Source organism: Cnephaeus nilssonii (assembly GCF_951640355.1).
Source record: "Cnephaeus nilssonii genome assembly, chromosome: 10".
In the NCBI taxonomy this organism is placed as follows: Eukaryota; Metazoa; Chordata; class Mammalia; order Chiroptera; family Vespertilionidae; genus Cnephaeus; species Cnephaeus nilssonii.
In genome coordinates this window covers 7120267-7140300 of record NC_137081.1, presented here as the reverse complement: position 1 = coordinate 7140300, position 20034 = coordinate 7120267, and the positions used below count along the sequence as shown (strand labels likewise).

General features: G+C 37.0%; 1 protein-coding gene across 1 annotated transcript; it reads left to right on the top strand.

The window, feature by feature from the left end:
* Positions 1-9740: 9740 nt before the first annotated feature.
* Positions 9741-19020, top strand: BOLL (boule homolog, RNA binding protein; the record flags this gene model as incomplete). The annotated part of the gene is made up of 5 exons (XM_079783264.1): positions 9741-9857; positions 11370-11441; positions 14472-14519; positions 15316-15444; positions 18904-19020. 5 exons carry the CDS (start codon positions 9741-9743, stop codon positions 19018-19020), a joined length of 483 nt encoding a protein of 160 aa, XP_079639390.1.
* Between the last annotated feature and the right edge of the window lie 1014 nt (positions 19021-20034).

Sequence of the window (20034 nt, the reverse complement as noted above, 5' to 3'; positions counted from 1 at the left end):
AAGTAATATCCAGTGTGCCCTAGCTGGTTTTGCTCAGTGGATAGTGTCCACCTGCAGACTGAAGGGTTCTGGGTTCGATTGGTCCAGGGCACATGCCTGAGTTGTGGGCTCATCCACAGTAGGGGGTGTGCAGGAGGCAGCTGATCAATGATTCTCTCTCATCATTGATGTTTCTATCTCCCACTCCCTCTCCCTTCCTCTCTGATATCAATAAAAATATATTTTTTATAAAACAATAAAAACATTTTTTAAAAATAAAGTGATATCCAGTGCTAAAAATTTAAAAAGAATTTTTATTTTACAGCAAACATCAAATCAGACACAAACAGATTCATTGTCTTCATCCCCTAATCCTGCATCACCTGTGCCTTTGAATAACCCAACAAGTGCCCCAAGATATGGAACAGTGATCCCTAATCGCATCTTCGTAGGAGGAATTGACTTTAAGGTACCTATTTCAGTGTACAACATGGTGTAATTTTTGCATTAGAAGTTATTTCTCAGAAATTGTTTCCTTGTGCAACTATAAAAATAACATATTTGCTATTTGTACCGTGATTAATAGTTTTCAAAATGTCTTAATATGAAGAATATTTTTTAAAACAATGGAGTTTAAATAGAGTATATATAATTGTGCAATTTCACATACATGAAAATTGAGGCTCACTGACCTGTCTATAAGTCTCCTAGCTACTTAGTGACAGCATAAAGACTAGAATCCTACTTTCCTGACTCATAGCTCCATATTCTTCATTTCACCATATCCTATTAATTATACTTTCTTGCATAGTACTCCAGTAACCCAAATAAGTGATTATAATTTGCAAAAGAAGACTCAAAAGAACACACAAAAGTTGTCCTATGAAATCCTGTTTCTTTACCCCAACTTTTATTTCAGATTCCTGAGTACCCTCCTAGACTTTCATCTTTTGCAAATTGCTTCCTATCGCCTAACTTAAAATTTGATCACCCAAACAGGCCTGTGTTCTTGTCAGAATAAAGTATCTTAACAGTAATATGTTTAAATGTAATCAGCTATTTCAGAGAGGCATACTTTGTGAGATGTTTTACAGTATCCCCATATAGTAAACTCCTACAGAAAAGGCATGCAAGGATATCTTAAGTGCAGTCTTAAGCAACTATAAGAATGGTTCACTAAAAATAAAAGTGATTTCTTATGAAATGCTTATTTTAAAAAAGATTTTATTTGTATGGAAAATATTAATGGCAGACCATAAATATTCAAGTTGATTATTCTTGTTCAGGATTTATATTAAAACAGCTTAGTTAATTTTGAAAAATAAATCATCAATAAATTTAAACATTTGTATGGCTACAGTATTCTAACTTAGTGAAAACTACAAAATGAATTTTGGAGGCTATATTGTTACAATGCAGTCATAGCTTTAGGGTAACTGCTAGAGTTCCCTCCCTTATACTTAAACCTTGTCCAAAATCATAGATAAATTCCCACAATGAAACATTTACTGTAGCCCCAAGCAGTCTCAAACTTTTTTAAACTTTTTTAAAAGCCCATCTCTCTCTGTAATATTTAATCATCTTGACTTTCTGTCTCCTTAAGTTTGAATTGCAAAATTGAGCTATTGATTCTTTACCAAAAAATACTTTGAATTAATTTGTTTTCAAATCTCCAATTTCTATTTTCAATAGAAATTCTTATTCTGGTGTTGATTACATTTTGTACTTACTGAAATAAAAGTCATTCATTTACTCTCAGGTTAACTCAGTATTAGTCATCATCCACTTTAGCAGGCTTTACGTTACTAACTAAAAAACAATAGTATATTTAAGTAGTAAGGTAGCAGTGGAACTCAAAAGGCATTAGCTCTGCTGTTAGGCATGTACTTACCTATGTCTATAAAGAAAAAGTTTTCTAGGGATATTTAAAGATCCTCTTAAGGGCAAACAGTTATAGCTGAACCAGAAAATGAAATTGTAATGAATCCTATCTAATAAAAGAGTAATATGCAAATTGACCATACCTCTGCTACACCCACACCAGCCAATCAGGAGTGGATATGCAAATAAACCCAACAAAGATGGCTGAGGCCACGGAGAGCAGGAGAGAGGCTTGGGTTTTCACAGGCGATGGAGGAAGCCAAGCTTTCCGCCTGCCCTTGCCGGCCCAGGCCTCTGCTTAAGGCTACAAAGTTTCAGTTATAGAAGATAAATAAATCCCAACAGAAATGGCCGTGGCCACGGAGCGAGCAGAAGGCTTGGCTCCACTCAAGGCTACAAAGTTTCAATTGTAGAAGATAAATAAATCCCAGATACCAGGGCCTCTGCTTGGGTCGCCGGGGGGTGTGGCCGGCTTGCAAACCACCACAGGCCCCTCGCCCAGGCCGCCCTACACCCCAAGGTAACCCCCACCCTGATCCGGGACACCCTTCAGGGCAAACCAGCTGGCCCCCACCCATGCACCAGGCCTCTATCCTATCTAATAAAAGAGTAATATGCAAATTGACCATCACTCCGACACACAAGATGGCTGCCCCCATGTGGTCAAAGATCCTGCCCCCATGTGAACACAAGATGACCAGCAGGGGAGGGCAGTTAGGGGGTGACCAGGCCTGCAAGGGAGGGCAGTTAGGGGTGTCCAGGCCTGCAGGGGAGGGCAGTTAGGGGCAAATAGGCTGTCAGGGGAGCAGTTAGGCACAATCAGGCTGGCAGGGGAGTGGTTAGGGGGTGATCAGGCTGGCAGGCAGAAGCGGTTAGGGGCAATCAGGAAGGCAGGCAGGCAAGCAGTTGGGAGCCAGCAGTCCTGGATTGTGAGAGGGATGTCCCAGATTGGAGAGAGTGCAGGCTGGGCTGAGGGACACCCCCTCCATGCACAAATTTCGTGCACCGGGCCTCTAGTTTAGTATAAATACTGCAAGAAAGGTGATATAAGTCTATTATGAGACTAGCTAAAACTAGATATGCCAAAACTATCTTTGTAGATATCTTATACATTATAGTCTAATTATAATTCAAATTTTTATTTTGAATATTATTATGTCTTTTTAGGTAAAATGTATATTGAGTATGATAAAGCATCCAAAAACTTTAAATCGTTTAACTACTTCATTGTTATCACAAATTGAGTTCACGTGCTTTTGGAAATATATTCCTTTCCGAAGGATACTATGCTGATTAAAAGTGACTGGTGTAGGCCAGCATAATTTAGTTCCACTGCCTTCATGTGAGCCCTCTAGGAACACATGTTTCCTCCACTTTCTGAAAGCAGAGCATTCCTATGAAACCTTTCATAAACTGAAATGTTCTAAAGCGAGGACATAAATACATATGGAAAATTTTTTAATGTTTTCCAGGCCCCCCAAAATACTATACCAAATACGTTTAATTACATCCAGTGTTAAGCTAAGCATAGCATCCTTATGCACTCTCTTAGGCTTTTCTGACACCTCAGGACACATCTTGCTCAGGGATAAACAAAATAAATTGAGAGAAAGCACAGACGCTTGCAGGCACAGCTCAGAGCTATAGCAGCTTGATGCTGAGCTTCTGAGTGCAGTTCCAGGGAAGGAGCCTGGCAGGGTCCCTCTTTCTGCTGGGTTGCACACTGCCTCTGTAAGGGCTTGCTGCAAAACAAACGCTGAACTTTTTCACTTTTTGCCTTTTCTCGTAAAAGCAGAAGTCCTCTTTGGATTTCTTTTGGTTAGCCAAAACAGGTACTAATGTAGGTCTTCTGTACAAGCCGTGGTGTAAGGCAAACCTTCGAACAGCATGGGATACCTGAATTTCCTTACTATAATTATATATTTCAACTGGCCAACTAGAGAATAAGAACTCCTTTAAACACTGAGCTTTCTTTGTAGTTTTAAAACAATTCAGCTTAAAACTTTTTACTATTAAACTATGTTTAACAATGTAGTTGCTGCATAAAGTATTTACATATATTGATTTTAATAACCTAGTGATTTCATCCACTATTTTAATGAGAGGTATTCTTACATTCATTCATATTATTTATTTGTAAACTTTTCTGTCTCTAAAACAAGCATGAGTTTTTACATCTTTTATCAATTAAAAAATGTTTTTGTCTTTTTATGCCATTAGACAAATGAAAATGATTTAAGAAAATTTTTTTCCCAATATGGGTCTGTAAAAGAAGTGAAGATTGTAAATGACAGAGCTGGAGTGTCTAAAGGGTTAGTATCACTATAGATAGTACATAGAATTAACAATTGTGTGTTTTTATTGGGTTACTAGAATTTGCATGCTAACTTACTTTGGTTCCATTTTTTCAAAGGAGATTTTTGTGCAGTCTTCTTTCCTCCTACCTTTTCATCTCGTGTGTGTGTGTGTGTGTGTGTGTGTGTGTGTGTGTGTGTGTGTGTTGGAGGAAGGGGGCACTATAATTTATTGGGAGTTATTCTTGCATGGGCAAAGGAACCATTCAGTGTTACATAGCAAGCACTTAATGTTGAGTAGATAATGTCCGATAGCTAAGGAACCAGAAGCTAAAGGAATCAGATATTGTTGGAACTACATACCTGCTTTAGATTAAAGAGAGCTTTATTTGAAAAAAGCTGACATAAAGGAATCTCTAGGTCTCAGAGACCTCATTAAGAGAAATATAACTAATCTGAGAAATATAACTCAATAATAATTTTTAATTTCTTAATCAAGGAGAATGAAAATTGAGAAGAAAGCAGTAGGATTTGTCTAGAAATGTCTAATGACCTTAGAGCTGTTTTAGTGGGTTAGTATATGCAAAAGTCAAATTTCAGAGAAGAAAAAGGTAGTTTATATAGTGTACTTACCTAAGAATTTTGACTGCAAAGTTAAAGAAAATAGGTAAGGCAGTGGAGATCAGAGAAAGATTGTATTTGTTTTCTTGAAAGAGAGGCCAGACATGTGTATTTATAAGCATAAGAGAATGGACCAATGAAGTGATAGAAAACTATATAAGAGGCAAACAACATGACAGGTGGGTACTCTGGAAGAGATAATGGGATTCTGCAGAGAGGTTTTTTCTAAACAGATGAGCTACTTCCTCAGGCTGATGAATGACCTATATAATAAAAGCCTAAGCAACCGTTATGGCAGAATGACCGGTCGCTGTGAGGCGCATTGACCACCAGGGGACAGGCGCTCAATGCAAGAGCTGCCCCCTGGTAGTCAGTACACTCCCACAGGGGGAGCGCTGCTCAGCCAGAAGCCGGGCTCACCGCTGGCAAGCACAGCAGTGGTGGTGGGAGCCTCTCCCACTTCTGCAGCAACACTAAGGAGCAGCGAGCCAAGCGTTAAGGAGCAGCAAGCAGTAAGGAGCGAGAGGTCCCAGACTATTAGAGGGTGCAGGCTGGGCTGAGGGACCCTCCCCCACTGAGTGCACAAACTTTGTGCACCAAGCCTCTAGTCGTAGGATAAAGTGAGATTGTATATCTTTTGTTTAGCTTATAGAATTGGCAGCATTTTGGTAATATCCATTTTTATCATTGACTATATGCCCGGTGCACGAAATTCATGCACTCAAAGGGGGGGCAGTCCCTCAGCCTGGTCTGCACCCTCTCACAGTCCACAGTCGGGGAGTCCTTGGTGGATGTCCCGACTCCCGCCACCGCCGCTGCACTCACCAGCCATGAGCCTGTCTTCTGGCTGAGCAGTGCTCCCCCTGTGGGAACGCACTGACCAACAGGGGCAGCTCCTGCATTGAGAGTCTGCACCCTGGTGGTCAGTGCGCATCAGAGCGACCTGTCATTCTGCTGTTTGGTTGATTTGCATATTAGCCTTTTATTATATAGGATAATCACATAGAAATACATATAAACTATTTTATGCTTTTTCCACTGGGTGGTGTATATGTTCTACCAAAAAATTCAGTGTAAAAATATTTCCTTAACCCATGTTTAATGTTTAGCCAAATAAAAAAGAGAAATTCCTTTGTTTAAAAAAAAAAAGAAACTTTATACAATAATTAAGAAAATAAGAAACATCGCACTACTCAAAAAAGTTTCCTTAAGTTATCTAAATAGAAATTACATTTTGGAGGGATATGCTTTTTATTTCTTTTATTTCTTTTTGTCTACCTGTTTTGGCTTTTTTTGAACATGTATTTGTATCTTGAATGTTATATGAATTATACTCTATAAGTAACAATTATATATGAAAAGTAGGTGTAAAGTCTGCATTGTACCTATTTCTAGTTTAATTTGATTAGGAAATACATAATTGTATTATCAGTTTATATTGCTCATAATAGTAATTAATGTATTTGTATACTCATTTACCAATGTAAAAGTTTTTTTGTGTTGAAATTTTTTAATTAAAAAAATTTTTTTCTATTTAAGCCAAACCTCTATTATTTTAAAAACAGATTATTGCTCTGGACTGAAATTTATTGCATCCTAATTTGTAAGCCAAAACATGTATCTCTCATGCTCTTCTGTCTTACACAGTTCAGATCTGAAACTATTTCAAGATTCCTGAGTTTTGTTTTTTTCTTTTAGTCCCCTGACTCTAAGAGGAAGTGATAGTGTTAAGTTTCACTATCCTCTAAAAATTCTCCTCTAAGTTTTTTATGCTGATGCACCATAGAAAAATGTTCACTCCTATAGTGGCCCATTCTTAAAAAACAATTTTTTTTAATTTTAATATAACTCTAAAGTAATGTTCTAAGAAAATAATTCATTTATTTAGGTATGGTTTCGTCACTTTTGAAACACAAGAAGATGCACAAAAAATTTTACAAGAGGTAAGATATTTTAACGTATTTAACTTTCTTTTTGGAATTTCTTTCAAAATAATTCTTTGTGGTGGTTATTTTAATAGTACAGTTCTAGTACAATGATCAGTTGCTAAAAAAATTTTTTTAACTTATTTGCATCTTAAGATTGACATTAGCCTACAAAAAATTGAATTAATTTAAAAAACATTAAAGATAAACTATCTGCAGAAAAACAAATTTCAAATCATTACATGAGTATGGTTGTGGAGTTGTAATCTAATTTTTTACTTTATTTGCTTAAGCTAAGAATGTGAGGATATATATTTTCTGAGTGTTAATAGCACTTTAAATTCCTAAAAAACACTATACATATGGATTTCTAGAATGAGGTTATCTTTGATTATTTCCCCTCCTATGAAAATCTTTATATGAACTAAGAACATTCATATTAAAAAAATCTGTAGCCTGTAATTTGGGGTAATAACTTAAATTTGGCAAATGTGACATTTAATTTTTTAGAAAAAATAGATTTTGAATTGTATATTAAATTGTATATTAAGCAGTTCTCCTTGTTTATAGTAGCAATGTTCTATAAAGTCACCATAAATATTGAATTAGCAAATATTGAACTGATGTTTCTAGAAGAAGTATACGGCTAGGTTCCCACAAGCTTCTGCCCACAATATTTTCATCAACCAATCAATACATAACTTTATTTTATGTGTGTTTCTGTTTAAAGACATACTTAGTATTTATTATTGATTCATTAAGATTGATTTCATGGCCAACAGCACTGCAGCTCATGCCTGAATTAAGTCCACCTCTCCTCCCTAAGGCACATGACAGCCTTCTTACGCCTAAGAACACTGACCAGCGCTTCAGCACCACACTCACAGGCCATTTTAAGTAGCAAAATCACCAACATAAAGACAAAAATGCAAACATATGGCACTATATAGACCACAAAAGGACACTTGTTTACAGTATAAAAGCTGAAATAAGACAGTGTCGCCTTCTTTGATCTCAACTGGAACATGTGTGTCAGACAATTCACATTTTTCACCGCTGCTATTGCCAGCTAATAACTGCTAAATGCCATGAGTATTGATTTTGGGATTACAAGTAAATTTTAATGAGTAGATTAATTCCCAAATCCATGAATAGAGGATTGACTGCATTTCAGATGAGGAATTAGGATCAGAGCAATAGATTCGGACCTAGATCTGTTTAAATCCAAAAACTTTGCCCTTTCCACTGTAACTTGATACGATCAAAGAATGTTATAGTCTGAATTTTAAAGTGTTTCTTACTGCCCGGCCGGCGTGGCTCAGGGGTTGAGCTTCGACCTATGAACCAGGAGGTCCTGGTTCAATTCCCGGTCAGGGCGCATGCCTGGGTTGCAGGCTCCATCCCCAGTGTGGGGTGTGCAGGATGCATCCAGTTGATGATTCTCTATCATTGATGTTTCTATCTCTCTCTCTGTCTCCCTTCCTCTCTGAAATCAATAAAAATATGTTTTAAGAAATAAGTAAAGTGTTTCTTACTAATTTTCTTTAATTGTTTTTATAAACAATAGTACCAAAATAATAAAATAATTTATTTTTTTAGGCTGAAAAACTGAATTATAAGGATAAGAAACTAAACATTGGTCCAGCAATAAGAAAACAACAAGTAGGGATCCCTCGTATGTATTAACACCTAATGTATTTTTCAATATTTTTACATGGTTCTTTTTTTTAATATTAAAGTTTTGGTAGAACGTCATTAAAATATCAGGTTACTATCATTTAATAAAGTTACTTTGGCAAAGTTGGTGGCCAAATGAGTATTTCTCATCACAAATTAATATATACTAGATTGGGGGGGGGGGGAAAGGGGGGGCAGGTAGGGGAAATTTTACCTGAATAATGATGCTTAAATATATTCCATATAGTTACACCTTTAACAGGAAAATCAGATAAAAATATATTTAAAATTGCAAAAGTAACTGAAAGTAATTTAGAATCATTAATTAGAAAATTTTCTAATTAGAAAAGTAACTTAAAATTATAGTGAAAGTACTGAAAGTTAAAATATAGACCCAGTATCAGAAACTATGTTCTATAACCCAACCACATGTGTCATGTTCTATATATGTTCTATAACCCAACCACATGTGTCATAATTATCAGAAGGAACAGTCTCAAAAGCTTAAGAATTGGCCAAATTATGTGCCTTCCTCAAATTTCAATAATGCTTTCAACTCTTCTCTTTTTTTTCCTCACTCTTCCCATTTATTAAATTAGGCCTCTTTATAGATTTTAGCTATAATATTTATTAAAATCTCTAAAAGAGTCTTCAGCTAAAAGGAGCAATGTCACATAAAATTAGTAACTAAATTTTCTTACTCTTTATGTCTGTCCTAGTGTCTACTGAAATGTTTAAGACATTAGGTACTTATTATTCATCCGTTGACAAATTAATAGGTTGTGTTCATTTGGACTGTTCTGTTTTTGACTTAGAAGTTAACAGATATGGAGTTTAATTTTGATTTGGTATTTATCAATTTAGAATTTGTAGGGTGGAAACAAAATGTCTTCCAGAAAGTAGAATCTCCTCCAACTTCACTGCCTCCCTCACCATTGGCCTTTTACAAATAAATGGTCTTACTAAAGTCTTAGGAACTTCACTACAGTGATTGTATAGTAAATAAAATACATATAATTTACATTGTAAAAATAATGACTTTGCTAATAATCTATTTGTTAACTTTGTGTTTCATTTTACTGATATTAAAATCTGAATTGGTGAAATTTTAGTATTCCTTATTAAACTTTTTTCTTTTTTATGCACCTTAAGCTAATAAAAGTTTTAAGGTAGTAAGTTTGAAAATTTATACTTCAAAGATATTTTAACATATGGAATTAAAAACATAACATACAATATACCTACTGTAACTATATAGGTATATTAAGATAAACATTTTCCATTGTTCAGAAATTACAGTGTTTAAAGTTAAATTTAGCGTTTCAATTATTATTATGTAATCTTTACTTTAGGTTCCAGTATAATGCCAGCAGCTGGAACAATGTACCTAACAACTTCAACTGGATATCCTTACACATATCATAATGGTGTTGCTTATTTTCATACTCCAGAGGTAACTTCTGTCCCACCACCTTGGCCTGTAAGTAATTTCATTTTAGAAGGGTTTCCATCTATTACCATCAATTTTTAAAGTATTTTATTTCCAAAAATTGTCAACCACAGACAAGTACAAATCTATATCCTATCTAATAAAAGAGTAATATGCAAATTAACCATCACTCTGCTACACCCACAAGCCACGCCCACCAGCCAGTCAGGAGCGAGTATGCAAATTAACCCAACCAAGATGGCTGCGACCACGGAGCTGCAGCAAGCAGGAGGCTTGGGTTTCCCCAGGCAATGGAGGAAGCCAAGCTTCCCTGCCACCCTGGCCGGCCCAGGCCTACACTCAAGGCTACAAAGTTTCAATTATAGAAGATAAATAAATCCCAACAAAAATGGCAGCAGCCACATAGCTGCAGAGAGCAGGAGGCTTGAGTTGCCCCCGGCGATGGAGGAAGCCAAGCTCCTGCAGCCCTGACCTGCCTTGGCCTCTGCTACAAAGTTTCAATTATGGAAGATAGATAAATCCCAACAAAAATGGCTGAGGCTACAGAGTGAGCAGGAGGCTTGGCTCCGCTCAAGGCTACAAAGTTTCAATTATAGAAGATAAATAAACCCCAGATACCAGGGCCTCTGCTTGGATCGCCGGGGGGCGTGGCTGGCCTGCAAACCACCACAGGCCCCTCGCCCAGGCCACCCCATGCCCCAAGGGAACCCCCCACCCTGATCCAGGACACCCTTCAGGGCAAACCAGCTGGCCCCCACCCGTGCACCAGGCCTCTATCCTATCTAATAAAAGAGTAATATGCAAATTGACCATCACTCCAACACACAAGATGGCTGCCCCCATGTGGACACAAGATGGCCAGCAGGGAGGGCAGTTGGGAGGGACCAGGCCTGCAAGGGAGGGCAGTTGGGGGCAATCAAGCCTGCAGGGGAGGGCAGTTAGGGGTGACCAGGCCAGCAGAGGAGGGAAGTTGGGGGCGACCTGGCCTGCAGGGGAGAGTAGTTGGGGGGGACCAGGCCTGCAGGGGAGGGCAGTTAGGGGTGACCAGGCCAGCAGAGGAGGGAAGTTGGGGGCAATCAAGCCTGCAGGGGAGGGCAGTTAGGGGTGACCAGGCCAGCAGAGGAGGGAAGTTGGGGGCGACCTGGCCTGCAGGGGAGAGTAGTTGGGGGGGACCAGGCCTGCAGGGGAGGGCAGTTAGGGGTGACCAGGCCTGCAGGGGAGGGCAGTTAGGGGCAAACAGGCTGGCAGGGGAGCAGTTAGGCATCAATCAAGCAGTTAGGCATCAATCAGGGGAGTGGTTAGGGGGTGATCAGGCTGGCAGGCAGAAGTGGTTAGGGGCAGTCAGGAAGGCAAGCAGGCAAGCAGTTGGGAGCCAGCAGTCCTGGATTGTGAGAGGGATGTCTGACTGCCCATTGGGAAAATGACATTTTCAATAATAAACTAAGTTGCCTGGGTTTAGGTAACAATTTGAGATAAATTTTGTTGTAAAGTATTTTAAAGAATTTTGCCTAAAATAATTTTCCATTTTCTTTTCTCTCATAGTCACGTTCTATATCTAGTTCCCCTGTGATGGTAACTCAGCCTGTTTATCAGCAGTCTGCATATCACTACCAGGTAAACATTAAATTAGTACAGTGAAAATCCTTCTTGATCACTTTAGTCCTTTTTTTTGGTATCTTTCATTTTATTCTTTCTCATGCAAATACTCTAGTAATTAAAGAGATAGTTAAGCCTTGATAGCAATGTTTTTGTGCGGGGTTTTCTTACAGGGGTTTATAGGAGTAAACAATGTCATACAGGATGAGATTGATACAGAAGATTGGTAAGGAGGAGGCTTAACAAGAGAGTTAAGAGTGCTATGGCACTTCCCTTCTCCTCCACCAAGTGAAGAGGACTTCTGAAAATAACTAAGCTTATTAATATTCCTTGAAATTTGTGAGATGGTATCACTTGGACCCGACCTCTCCTACAAAAGTTCAAAGAAAGAGCGGGAGTGCTCTGTGGGAGCCAGAGCCAGGAGAGAAGGTCTGCAGTGGGAACAGTATGCGAATGAGTTAAACTCCTCACAGCAAGCAAAGGTTAGTTTCCCAAAGCAAGGTGTGAACCTCACAGAAGAAACTCGTGCAAAAAAAAAAAAAAGCCTCTAGAGAAATTACCTTAGTAGAGAAATAATCTGTGTAAAGTAAACTTCTAGAATCCAGGGCTAGAGTGGTCTCCCTGGAGTTAAAAGTTCCCACTAAAGAGTCAGCATTTGGGTTCAACCACACCCAAAAGTGACCTGTCCTAATTTCTATCCAAGGGAAGGAAGACTAGCTCAGCACAATGCTTTTAAATTGGAGGTGAAAAAGTAAAGTCACTATCTGCTTGCACCCTATTGAGTCAGCTCCTTTTTATTGATTAACGTATAGCTGTAGCTCACTTGACATAGCAGACGTATTCTGGAAATTTTCTAATGCAACTTAATTTTATACTTTAACTCCAGTTTTCTACTTGCAGGTATAAAACTGGAAGTATGTTGCCTTCATATATTTAGGAAAGATTTTGGTACCAATTTGTAATATATTTTACAATATAAGAAATAATTTCACTTCACATATTTCTTTTCAGTTATATATTCATCATCAGTCTATCCTTAAAATTCCCATTTTGATAAAAATAGTCCCTTATCCTTTCTTTTTACAAATTCAAGATTGATAGCTTTATCAATTTTTGCTAATCAGATCAGGTAATTCATGGTTTAGTCAGGTTTTATCTCCTTTGTGTTTCTCACTTCATAAATAGTGATTTCATTTATCTATTAAATCTATATAAATCATTTTATTTCAAATATTTTATTAAAATATTTTCTTAAGCCCTTCCTCTCTGAAATCAATAAAAATACATTTTTTAAAAAGGATCTTCTGGGAACTCATACAACTTAATAAAAGGAAGATAAATGATCCCATAAAAAAATAGGCAACGGACCTAAATAGAATCTTTTCGAAAGAAGACAGAAGGGAAGGCCAAGAGACATAAGAAAACATGCTCAAAGTCACTAATTATATGAGAGATGCAAATCAAAATGACAATGCGGTACCATCTCACACCTGTCAGAATGGCTATCATCAACAAACGACAAGTGCTGGCGTGGATGCAGAGAAAAAGGAACTCTTTTGCACTGCTGGTGGGAATGCAAGACTGGTGCAGCCACTGTGGAGAACAATATGGAGTTTCCTCAAAAAACTAAAACTGGAACTCCCATTTGACCCAGTAATCCCACTTCTAGGAATATATCCCAAGAAACTAGAAACACCAATCAGAAAGAATATTATATGCACCCTATGTTCATAGCAGCACAATGCACCATAGCTAAGATCTGGAAACAGCCTAAATGCCCATCAGCAGATGAGTGGATTAGAAAACTGTGGTACATCTACACAATGGAATACTACGCTGCTATAAAAAAGAAGGAATTCTTACCATTTGCAGCAGCATGGATGGAACTGGAGAGCATTATGCTAAGTGAAATAAGCCAGGCAATGAAAGAAAAATACCACATGATCTCACTCATTTATGGAAAATAAAGAACATTATAACCTGATGAACAAAAAGATAGATACAGAGACAGTAAAGCATCGAACAGACTGTCAAAATTACAGTAGGAAGGCTGGGGAGTGTTGGGGAAGGGAGGAAAGAGATCAACCAAAGGACTTGTATGCATGCATATAAGCACACCAATGGACACAAGACACTGGAGGGGTGGGATGAGGGCATGCGACAGCGGGTAGGGGAGGCTGGGGGAAGGTCAATGGGGGAAAAAAAGGAGATATATGTACTAATATATGTAATACTTGAAACAATAAAATAAAAAAATTTTTTTAAAGGATCTTCTTTAAAAAATAATATTTTACTCCTTCAAATATCAACATTCAAAATAAAAATATCATTTGATCCCCCAAAAATAAATAAAATAAAAATGTGATCTTTTGTGATTATTCTTTCACCTAATGTAATGTTTTCATGATTTGTCCATGTGGTAGCATGTATCAGTATTTCATTCCTTTTTATGGCTGAATAATATTCCATTGTATAGATATATTACATTTTATCTATCCATCAGATGATGGACATTTGGGTTTGTTTTCTTTTAATTTGGGGGCTGTTGTAAATAATGCTGCTATGAATATTTGTGTACAAGTTGTTGTGCAGACATGTTTTCATTTCTCTTAGGTCTTACCACCTCGGAGTCAAATTACTGAGTTTATACAGTATCTCTGTGTTTAACCTTTTGGTGTCATACTGTTTACCCAAAAGGCTGTACCATTTTATATTCCTACCAGCAATTTATGTAATGTTTTCACATCCTTGCCAACACATCATTGATTTTAATTTTTATGAAGTTCAGTTTATTTTCTTTTCTTGCTTTATTGCTTGTGCTTTTGATGTCATAATTTTAAAATTTGCTTGATTCAAAATCATAGAGATTTATGACCTCTTTTTTGTAATAATTTTATAGTTCTAGGTCTTAATTTTGGTCTTGGATCCATTCTGAGTTAATTTTTGTATAGTTTGAGAAATAGGGGTCCAACTCCATTCTTTGGCATGTAGATAATCCAGTTTTAACCCTTGTTTATTATCTGTGGGGTCTTTTTTCTTTCATTTTAGGCACCTGCACAGTGTCTACCAGGTCAGTGGCAGTGGAGTGTTCCTCAGGTAAACATTAACTTTTTTCACTGTGCTTTTGTGAATAGTGCATGAATATTAAAATCAGGAGAACTAGGTTAGAGACCTTTCTCGTTTATTTATTAACTGTGATACCTTTGGCAGTTTATTTAATCACTATATTTCTCAGTTTCCTCATTTGTGAAATAGAAGTAATGAGACTACTATCCCTTTATAATTTTTCTCATATGATTTTTGTAAAGATCAAATGAGGCTATGTAAGTGAAAGCATTTTATAAATGAGTGAGTATTGCATAAACATGAAAAATTACTTCTATTTTATTAGTATTATTGGAAATTTTAACATTTTCTAGCCTTCAGATTTTGCTTGTTTGACCTGTGCTCTCAAATAGGTATTCCATCTCCCAACTTTGGTAACAAATAGTATCCCACCAAAAGATTGTTTCATCTTTTTTGACATTTTTCCACCTCCATGGGAAGTCACAAAGCTGAGAATAGATGTTTATGATAGTTTAAATACCATCAGTTATATTATTACAACCTTTAGTAGTGATCTTAATATAATTATCTGAGTTTATAGATGAGGTTCTGAAGCACTAAGAACTTGTAGTCCTTACTAGTGATACAGTTTTTTAATGACATCTACACAACTAGAATTTATAACCCCAGAGTTCCTAATTTGTTGCTGAGATATTTCTAAGCTATCCTTGAAAAAGAACTTCAGGAAAATATGAAACAAATATTTCTCTCATCTGTAGGGTAAATCATTTGGTTTAAATGAAATAACTAATCATATTTGAATTGGAAATATGGTTTTGTGTTTCAGTCTCCTGCCTCTTCTGCTCCGTTCCTATACCTTCAACCGTCTGAGGTTTTTTATCAACCAGTGGAAATTGCACAAGATGGAGGATGCGTTCCTCCTCCGCTGTCTCTGATGGAAGCTTCAATTCCAGAAGTACGTAATTTATCTCTACTACCTTATCTTACATTTATTTCTTTTTCTAAAAGTATTTGTTCAAGACCTTCATTGAAGCTGCGTATCTTATCTTTTCCCTTTTTTATATCTAAGAATGCTTCATCTTAGATTTCTTCACTAACTAGTTCAGAATCATTTCTCAAATCAGCTGTTCACTTTACTAGGCTCATTCCTGACTCCATCTCCTTTAAAGAGTAAGACACCAAACACTGCTTCTGATTTGTCTATCAATCTATATTGTTCCTAACATTTTGTCAATTAAAAGCACATAAAAATTAAGTCAAGAAACAATATTTTAAAAATTCTTCCTTCAAAAACGTAAGTCAAATTTATTTTATAACTATAGATGGTGACTAGTATGTCTTTAAATTATACTTTTGAACCATTACTAATAACTTTACCATATGTTTTCCAGGAACTGTACATGCATGTTTTAAATCAGTGTTGTGAAAGATTAGGAAATTAGCGCCCACCTCCCAATTTAAATGTTTTGTAGTATTTTTATATTGCTAACACTTATAACATTATAATTTTGTTCTTGAACAATAAATTCCACAGTTGGATCTTAAGGATTACTAAAAAAATACCTTTACTGGGATTTCTTCGTTATTCGTCTCATCCTCCATGTATCACTTGGTTGATTGCATCTGCAAGTACTCTTTGTTAAAGAAGGCGCATGGATGCTATGTTCTTTGAGTTCTTATATTCTTGTTCAACATGTTTTTGTCTATAAATTGGAAAGAAAATAAGACTAGCTTTAAGAGAACTGCTGAGCCCTAGCTGGTTTTGTTCAGTGGATAGAGCATCGGCTTATAGACTGACGGGTCCCTGGTTCGATTCCCGTCAATGGCACATACCTCCCTTGCAGGCTTGATCCCTGGCCCTGGTCAGGGCACATGTGGGAGGCAACCAATCGATGTGTCTCTCTCAGATCAGTGTTTCTCTCTATCTCTCCCCCTCCTTTCCACTCTCTAAAAATCAGTGGGAAAGTGTCCTCGGATGAGGATTAACAAAAACAAAATCACTGCTTGATACTTGTATTAGTTTACACAAAGGCTGATGGAACAAAGTACCACAGACTGAGTGACTTAAACAATAGAATACAAATTATGCATATGTTAGATCACTTTTTGTCTTTCATATCTATCATCTCTCAGGTAATTTTTTATCATGGCACTTGTTTTTATACTTTTTCAAGGTAACTATGACTATATTTCTCATTGTGTTTATTCTATTTTTATTATGACTAATCAGGCTTTCATCTCTTTTATGTATTTTATTTTATTTTGTTAGTCCTCACTAGAGGATATTTTTCCCATTGATTTTTAGAGAGTGGAATGGAGGGAGAGAGGGGGGAAAAGAAAGAAAGAGAGAGAAACATCAAGACACATTGATTGATTGCCTCCCACATGCATCCCAACCATGTGGTGAATCAAACCTGCAACCCAGCTACTTGCCCTTGACTGGGAATCAAACCTGCAACCCTTCGTTGCGCAAGCCAGCACTCTAATCACTGAGCAACCAGCCAGGGCATCATCTCATCTCTTTTATTTTTAATCTTTTTTATCTCAAGTTCTGCCACTTTGGTTACATCATTGTCTATAAATTTATGTTGGCTTAAAATTTCTCTTTTGAGCTCCTTTTTAGAAATCATGTTATTATAATTTCTTTAAGATTCAAAAGAATTATATTTATCTGAACTTTACCACTTTTTCTAGGGTAATTTCTCACCCTTTTCTTCAACTTTTGTCTTTCCTTAATGTAGTTGGAGAAGAGGCAGTATGCATGCTTAAGGTGCTTGCTTTTCCTTTTCACCTTTATGCTAATTTTTACTTGAGACCAGCTACTTGTCAAAATAGAGGGTGGGAAGATCAGGCTGTTGTCTGAAGCTGCTTTCCACTGTGTTGTAAGTCTCCTGGTTGAGATGTTCTTCCCTCGGTTTTTAGCATTCTGGGAATCATTTTCTGTATTGGGTTGTAGTAACTGCTACCTCCCGTTCTACCTTCAACCTGTTTCACCTCCAGCAGTGTTCCTCAGCTATAAGGAAGGCAGTAGATTTTAAAATGATGAAAACATGATTTCTCCTTCAGTTCCATATCCCCTGCTATTAAATAACATGAAATTGGATCTCTATGCTGCTGCATTGACCTGAAATACCCCTACATTTGAGACTTTTTCAATAGATCTTTTAAAACATTGATTTTTAAGCAAATCTTTATTTTTCCTCAAGTCTGAGGAAGCTTCATAGTCCTCACTTATATGGGTCCCAAATTGCATAGCATTTGTCAGATATTCTATATTGTTCATGGTTTGGGGATAATGGGTATTTCCTTGTTTAATTGATGATAGCATTTTTTTTAAATCTATCTTTGGTTCTTTTGTGTTTTTTTTGTTGTTGTTTTTTTTTGTCTGGTTTTCAAGGGGAGGGAGAAGTGAGGTAAGAATTCTTTAACACTAGATTTTTAGCCACAATCTACTTTTGGTATTAAACCAGTGGACTCTAATAAGATTTTTCTGAAACTACTACTTATATTAGCTGGTACTATTTCTATGATATTTTCATAAAAATGTTATATGCATGCTTTTATTTTAATGTTGTTTCTGGTAGAAGGTGTAGGCAAAGATATAAGTTAATTAATAAAGTAGGTTGCTAAGTAGAAAACACTTTAGATGGAGCCATTTTGCTTTCTATCAACAGTATACCACTGCTACTAGAAGTCCTACAAATACCTCAAATTTTATAGGTTGTCCCAAAAAAGTGTGAACACACTGAATAATTATAAAGTCAGTGTTTATTAAAATATATATCAGCTGTTAAAGTTTGTATACATTTGGGGGTGACACCCTATATTATAAACCTAACTTCTTCTCTCCAACCCCCTTACACACAATTACATAAGCATCAAACTTGCTTTTCTTGTATTCCACATCTCAATAAATGGTTCCACCATCTGTTGGAGAGGCCAAAAATCTGCTTTTATATGATCTGTTCCCTACCTTTTGCTCTAATGTCTCTCTTTCAGCTCTCTCTCTCAGTGTATATTCTTTCCACCAGCCATCCCAGACAACCCACGCAGGTCTTCCAAATGAGATGTGTTCTTGGTTGCCTCGACGTCTTTGTGCATACTATTCCCATCTTCTTTCCCTGATTCTTCAAATTCAGGCTTCAACTCCACTAGAAAACTTTACCTCCCCAACTTCCTTAAGCTAAATCAAGTAGCTATTATCTTTCCTCCCATGGATCCCTAAACATGTCTTATAGGTCTTATGGTAATTTGACTACTTGTCTGTCCAAGATCAGTCTATAAGTTAAAGATGGGAGATGTGTTTAGCATCTGTGTTTCTCCATTGTGTAGCAAAATGCCTAGTACATTGTAATGCTGAATAAATATTCTTAAATAATAAATGAAAGGCAATACATTTCTTTTTTTGTAATAGCCCTATTCTGATCATGGAGTTCAAGGAACATATCACCAGGTTTATGCTTCAAGTGCCATTGCTATGCCTGCACCTGTGATGCAGCCTGAACCAATTAAAGTAAGAAGTTTGTTTTGACTATTTTTTTCTGTTTTTCTTTCTTGCTCATATTTCAAGTTTTCCAACTTTCTCTTCTGAAAGGAACAACTTTGGAGAATTATATCACATTTGTGATCAGAAATACAGAATTAGTGAATTCTTTCATGTGAAGGAAATAGAACCCCAAATTAACTGTAATTTCTATTAGTTTTTTAATAAGTAATAAAACACACATGGTCAAAAATTCTTTATTTACTATGGTAAAATTTATATAACTTAACATTTTCTATTTTTAAGTGGAAAACTTAAGTGGTAACCACCACAGTTATCTATTTACAAACTTATTAATAATCCCAAATGGAAACTGTACACATTAAGCAATAATTTCTCATCCCCACTTCCAGCCCCTAGTAACCTCTAACCTACTTTCTGTTTTTATGAATTTGCCTAGATATTTCATATGCTCAGATTTTTATTATCTATGTTAATGGAAAATAAAATTTATGGCGGAAGATCCAAAATGGCGACAGAGTATGTTACACTCACCTTCTTCCAGGACCAAACTGGAATTACAACTAAAATATAGACCAAGCAACCTGAATAACCAATTAAAGATAAGCTGAACAGAAGTCTTATAACCAAGGATTTACAGAAGAAGCCACATCGAGACTGGTAGGAAGGGCAGAGATGCAAAAAGGGCTGATCCTGCTCCCATGGGCGGAAACTGAGATTCCAACTGCTCAGCTGCAGAAGTTACCCCTAAGAAGAGTGGGTCTCAACCCCAAGCTGGGCTCCCAGCCCAGAACACCAGATCCAGGAAGAAGCACCCACATAACATCTGGCTGTGAAAATCACTGGGGATTCTGTCTGCCAGGGAGAAACAGGAGTCCTCTAGAGACACAGTGCCCTCAAAAGGACCAATGCACAAAATCTCATTTGCAACCACTTACCCAGGGCTTTGGCAGAGGGAGGGCGGAGCAGACTAGAATCGTGTGAGGAGAGACTGGGGTCTGTGGCGCTGGGAAGACAGCTGAAGGGACAGCCGCCAGGACC